A 7036-nucleotide genomic window follows, 5' to 3' on the forward strand; every position below is an offset into this window, starting at 1 on the left:
AACACGTATTCACAAAATAACTGGATTATAATACCTAAAGAGTACATTATTAAACACGTATACACAAATACTGGTTATATCCTAAAGAAACATTATTAAAACACGTATTCACAAAATTACTGAGGTATATCCTAAAGAAACATTATTAAAACACGTATTCACAAAATACTGGGATATATCCTAAAGAGACATTATTAAAACACGTATTCACAAAATACTGGGGTATATCCTAAAGAGACATTATTAAACACGTATTCACAAAATACTGGGATATATCCTAAAAAGACAATATTAAAACATGCATTCACAAAATACTGGGGTATATCCTAAAGACACGTTATTAAAACATGCATTCACAAAATACTGGGATATATCCTAAAGAGACATTATTAAAACACGTATTCACAAAATACTGGGGTATATCCTAAGAGACAATATTAAAACATGCATTCACAAAATACTGGGATATATCCTAAAGAGACATTATTAAAACATGAACTACTCCTACAACATGAACTGCTCCTACAAGATAAACTACTCCTACAATATGAACTGCTCCTACAAGATAAACTACTCCTACAACATGAACTGCTCCTACAAGATAAACTACTCCTACAACATGAACTACTCCTACAAGATAAACTACTCCTACAACATGAACTGCTCCTACAACATAAACTTTTACAACATGAACTACTCCTACAAGATAAACTACTCCTACAACATGAACTACTCCTACAAGATAAACTACTCCTACAACATGAACTGCTCCTACAACATAAACTTTTACAACATGAACTACTCCTACAACATGAACTACTCCTACAACATGAACTGCTCCTACAACATGAACTGCTCCTACAACATGATTTTTTTGTGCTGAATTTCGCATAAAGCTACTTTAGGACTATCTGCGCTAGCTGTTGTGACGGATTTATTATTATATATTTATTTTAATATTTATGTTTGTTTAAATTCAATGTATATTTAGAAATGTACATAACTTATACTGTTAAATATGTATTGCAAAACTCCCGCCTCTTCTCTAAAGTTGTAGAATATTCTCAAGTGTAAGAATCAACAACATATATGTACGTAAACGCTAGTGTAGCTTTGTATTGTTACGTAATCTGAATTTTCGAGAAACTCACCATAAGCCTATAAATATAACCAACGCATGCGCCAAAAAACAATATACATTACTATAAACCTCGGAAGCTATAACTGTGATTAACGCTTATTAATCGGGAACTTCAAATATATTGACCAGGAACGCTTATAAATTTCGAACATTACAAATCATCCAATCTCAGTGTATTCACATCGGACATTAGTACTTTTACGAAAACATTACCTAACGTCACAGGTAAAAGAAACTCGACCTGCAATCGGCGTGTGATCAGCGAGAAATACAGGGCTAGCTAGCTCCCTATTAAGTGAATTGTACCTACGTCAACTGGAAATTAAGTTCCAGACCAGAAAGAAGACTTTATATTGCTTGTAAGTTTGTAAGACATAAATCATTGTTTGTAATAACCGTTATTGTAAATTGTATTAGTGTTTGTGTATTACAATATATTTGTATTAAAAAAGAAAACTGTGTGTAGCAATCTTGTTGGCAAATATCATAAATTATTTTACTACTAAATTTAAATTATCATTTAGCTCGGTTTCAGGCCATTCGAAATTGTAATACGTAACACTGTCCCTAATTAACACGTGATAGACTAGATTGAAGGCAGTTAGTCAACACGATCCACCGCTAACTCTTTTACCAACCAAGTGGAATTATAACGACTCCACGGACGAATATTTTCAATGACGGGATTCGAACCCGCAAATTGCAAGTCGAGCGCCCTAAACACCTGGTCATGCCAAGTAACGGTGCAAGACAGCGTATGTGATGAAATTATAGCAATTTTTGTTAGATAAAATTAAACAAGTTTTATGTTTTTATACGTCTGTGGTGTTTGTATAAGCTTTAAATACAGTTGTCATCTTTCATGGTGCTCGTATAAGCTTTAAATACGGTGGTTATCTTTCACGGTGTTCGTATAAGCTTTAAATACGGTGGTTATCTTTCATGGTGTTCGTATAAGCCTTAAATACAGTGGTTATCTTTTATTGTGTTTGTATAAGCTTCAAATATAATCCACCTCTTATCTATGGTTATCGTTCATGGTGTTCGTACAACCCTTAAATACAGCTCAGCCCTTCTACGGTTATCTTTCGTGGTGTTCGTATAAGCTTTAAATACAGCCCAGCTCTTGTCTATGATTATCTTTCATGGTGTTCGTATAAGCTTTAAATACAGCCCAGCTCTCGTCTATGGTTATCTTTTATGGTGCTCGTATAAGCCTTAAATACAGCTCAGCTCTCGTCTATGGTTATCTTTCATGGTGTTCGTATAAGCTTTAAATACAGTTGATATATTTCATGGTGTTCGTATAAGCTTTAAATACAGCCCAGCTTTCGTCTATGGTTATCTTTCATGGTGTTCGTATAAGCTTTAAATACAGCCCAGCTCTCGTCAATGGTTATCTTTCATGGTGTTCGTATAAGCTTTAAATACAGCCTATTTCTCTTCTTTTTCTGACTTTTAACACATTTAAATAGTTTTGCTATAATAATACATCACGTTCTATTGTTATGCTATTGTTTTAACGTGGGAGACAACTTCATTCCAAAACGACACCGTGGATTTCCATGTTCGTTGATTATACATAAATGAAACCAGTAGTTCGTTCGTTCCTGGCAGTAAAATATTACCAGGGGTAGATTAATGAGTAATCTAACCCAACTATAGCTTACCCCCCCCAAAAAAAAAGATTACTATTGATAATTCACAGTTTTCTTCCCTAATAGACCAGTTTCAACTTACTATCTATGAATATGCAGTTCAATTATAAAATCGTTCTTGTATATTGTTATATGAATAAACGTTTTGTGCTGTTATTGTACTGGTTTTGTTTCTCTAATTTGGAATGTTCGATATGAAAATACTATTGGTATTAGTTTATCGAACGCTGATTTCCATATAAATATACTAGTCAAAACTGCAGATTTAAATGTATTCATTGGTCACAACATGTACTTGTATACTTCTTGTTGAATAGATTGTTAAAGGTGTTGAGTGTTACAATGGTTTGTATCGCTGAGTTTGGTCTTAAAACTTACCCGCATACTTATTGTTGAAGGTGTTGAGTGTTAACAATGGTTCGTATCACTGAGTTTGGTCTTAACACTTACCCGCATACTTATTGTTGAAGGTGTTGAGTGTTACAATGGTTTGTATCGCTGAGTTTGGTCTTAAAACTTACCCGCATACTTATTGTTGAAGGTGTTGAGTGTAACAATGGTTCGTATCACTGAGTTTGGTCTTAACACTTACCCGCATACTTATTATTGAATAGATTGTTGAAGGTGTTGGGGGTTAACATTGATTTTAACACTTACCGACATAATTCCTTTAGAATAGATTGTTGAAGGTGTTGAGTGTTAACAATGGTTCGGATCACTGAGTTTGGTCTTAACACTTACCCGCATACTTCCTTTTGAATAGATTGTTGAAGGTGTTCAGTGTTAACAATGGCTCGTATCACTGAGCTTGGTCTCAACATTTACCGACATACTTCCTTTTGAATAGATTGTTGAAGGTGTTCAGTGTTAACAATGGTTCGTATCACTGAGCTTGGTCTCAACACTTACCCGCATACTTATTGTTGAATAGATTGTTAAAGGTGTTGGGGGTTAACATTGATTTTAACACTTACCGACATACTTCCTTTAGAATAGATTGTTGAAGGTGTTGAGTGTTAACAATGGCTCGTATCACTGAGTTTGGTCTCAACACTTACCCGCATACTTCTTGTTGGATAGCTTGTTGAAGGTGTTGAGTGTTAACAATGGCTCGTATCTTTCCTGCACTGTTGGAAGCCCAGTATGGTGTCACTATTTCTACCGCTGACTCACAAACGTCCACTCTGTCCGAAACATAAATATGATAACGATTATTTTATTGTTAAACTTACGAACGTCCACTCTGCTTGATAACAGGTTAAACATGAAGTTTTATGGCTTATTGAGACACGATAGGCTTAACTGTTAGGTTGAATTTTGATCTGAATACATGAACACTTTAAACATTCGCTAAATGTTAGATCATATTTGTATATAATTATTTACCAGTAGAACTATCATTTAATAGTTTAGACTAAATATTATATTGGTTATTCAGCAAGTGGATACTCTTGTGGTTGATTAGAGGTTCTCGATCTGAATGACAAGTATCATTTATTGTGTATTATTCAGTTGATAAATATTCATTCACAAAAGTTGTGGGTTTTTCTATTCGATCATTCAAAACACGTGATTTACTCAACACAACCAATACAAAGGCTTCTCTTCTTTTTAAACTAGGATAAAGGTACGAGGTACCAGTTCTACTCAACACAAGAAAACTGGTAAAATAGAATTGGTCTTATCATCAAACACAGGGACTGGTAAAATAGAACTGATCGTATTATCAAACACGGACAGTGGTAATATATAACTGGTCTTATCATCAAACACATGAACTGGTAAAATAGAACTGGTCGTATCATCAAACACAGGGACTGGTAAAATAGAACTGGTCTTATCATCAAACACATGAACTGGTAAAATAGAACTGGTCGTATCATCAAACACGGGGACTGGTAAAATAGAACTGGTCGTATCATCAAACACGGGGACTGGTAAAATAGAACTGGTCGTATCATCAAACACGGGGACTGGTAAAATAGAACTGGTCGTATCATCAAACACGGGGACTGGTAAAATAGAACTGGTCGTATCATCAAACACGAGGACTGGTAAAATAGAACTTGTCGTATTATCAAACACGGGGACTGGTAAAATAGAACTGGTCGTATCATCAAACACGAGGACTGGTAAAATAGAACTTGTCGTATTATCAAACACGGGAGACTGGTAAAATAGAACTTGTCGTATCATCAAACACATGAACTGGTAAAATAGAACTTGTCGTATCATCAAACACATGAACTGGTAAAATAGAACTGGTCGTATCATCAAACACGGAAACTGGTAATATATAACTGGTCGTATCATCAAACACGGAAACTGGTAATATATAACTGGTCTTATCATCAAACACGGGTACTTTAAACATACCAGCTAACCCTATATGTTGTAAGTTTGTCAGAACTGGTCCAAATGGGAGAGAAGCTTACCATTTATATCGAATATCTCAACAATGGGCACTTCGCGGTGATCGAACCTCAGATTCTAGCGACATAAGCTCTAGTGCTAACCTTAGGCTAAGGCGGTATATAGGGAGAAATAGTTTTTTTCATTGCTCACCTGTGATTCTAGGTTCTCATTTTTTGACCTAACACTAAAACACGAACTTTGTAACACACATAACTCTCTACTATAGAAACACATACTTATCTGAAGATGTGCTGTAAGTGTTTCGATTGGCGGCTCTCTCTGATCTTGTATGAAGTGTATGACCATCATACGTTTCAAACTGGTTTGGAAATGTTACTGTATAGTTGTCTCCTGCAGAAAAGTTGTAATCCCCAAACATACGTCGAATCAAAGCCTTATTATCGTCAATGAATTCTTCAATCCTCTCACTATTGGATGAAATTCAAGATAAACAAGTACCATAGTTTATTTACTGACTTTCAGTTTAACTTGACAGTTATTTAAAATCACTACCAAACAAAGGAGAATGAACAATTACAAAATAAGCAATGTTTGAAAACTTTGTTTAAAAAACATAATTCAAGCAGAATACATAAAACATGAACCAAACAGAATACAGAAAACATGAACCAAACAGAATACACAAAACATGAACCAAACATAATACAGAAAACATGATTCAAGCAGAATACACAAAACATGAACCAAACAGAATACAGAAAACATGAACCAAACAAAACACATAAAACATAAACCAAACAAATTACACAAAACATGAACCAAGCAGAATATACAAAACGTGATTCAAGCAGAATACGTAAAACATGAACCTAACAGAATACACAAAACATTAAAAATGGTTTTCTGATCATTTTAACTGAATCTTTAAAATCAATTTTCAGTCATTTTAGTGAAATGTGTGCGATTCGAGATGTTTTGTATTCACAAAGTATGTGGTTGTTGCCTGTAGCTTTGTGTCATCTGAGATAATCTCTTTACTCCTAGACGCCATCAGGCGGCAAAGAAAGGAGTCAATATCTCAAAATAAAAATTTCTTTCTTTGTTGTTAGGAGCATAGCTACAATGGGCTATCCCCACCACGGGTATCAAAACCCGGTTTTAGCAATTATAAGCCTTCAGACTGGGGGCGCAAACAGTAATAAAAGGGACCTAAAAGCTTCCTACTGCGATCATCAAAATAAGACACACCAGATTTGAGTGTGAAAAATGAATTGAATAAGGAAATAACGAAAATAACTGTTTGTACTTATTCCAGATTCCATACAGAATGAGTTAACAGAGCAAGACAAGGTCATTGTAAAACAAATAAAACCATCCAATTTGTTCATAACTTGAAATATTTATTAATTAACTTCGAAATCAAGATTTATGAAAGTTCATATTGTTACACACAGTAGTACCTTCAATCACCAATAACACTGGGTTCGTAGCATTGGGTAAATAAAGTTTTATAAGAGAAATAATGACAGGTTTAGTTTTAATCAACATTTCCTTGTCAGGCACCATTACAATATTACCCTAACAGAGAACAACACGTTTTCCGTGTTAGACACCATTACAATATTACCCTAACAGAGAACAACAACTTTCCACGTTAGGCACCCTTTACAATATTACCCTCACAGAGAACAACAACTTTCCCACATCAGGCACCATTACAATATTACCCTAACAGAGAACAACAACTTTCCACGTTAGGCACCCTTTACAATATTACCCTCACAGAGAACAACAACTTTCCCACATCAGGCACCATTACAATATTACCCTAACAGAGAACAACAACTTTCCACGTTAGGCA

General features: G+C 34.7%; 1 protein-coding gene across 1 annotated transcript in view; it reads right to left on the reverse strand.

The window, feature by feature from the left end:
• LOC106468969 (protein spaetzle 3-like) overlaps positions 1-7036 on the reverse strand; it is a gene marked incomplete at its 5' end in the record, with an annotated part of 12446 nt that overhangs the window by 4357 nt on the left and 1053 nt on the right. The window contains 2 exons of the mRNA XM_013929422.2: positions 3858-3983; positions 5451-5642. Of these exons, the coding sequence (XP_013784876.1) occupies positions 3858-3983; positions 5451-5642 (318 nt within the window). The remainder of the gene's footprint in view (positions 1-3857; positions 3984-5450; positions 5643-7036) is intronic.

The sequence above is a fragment of the Limulus polyphemus genome, unplaced genomic scaffold (assembly GCF_000517525.1).
Source record: "Limulus polyphemus unplaced genomic scaffold, Limulus_polyphemus-2.1.2 Scaffold3239, whole genome shotgun sequence".
In the NCBI taxonomy this organism is placed as follows: Eukaryota; Metazoa; Arthropoda; class Merostomata; order Xiphosura; family Limulidae; genus Limulus; species Limulus polyphemus.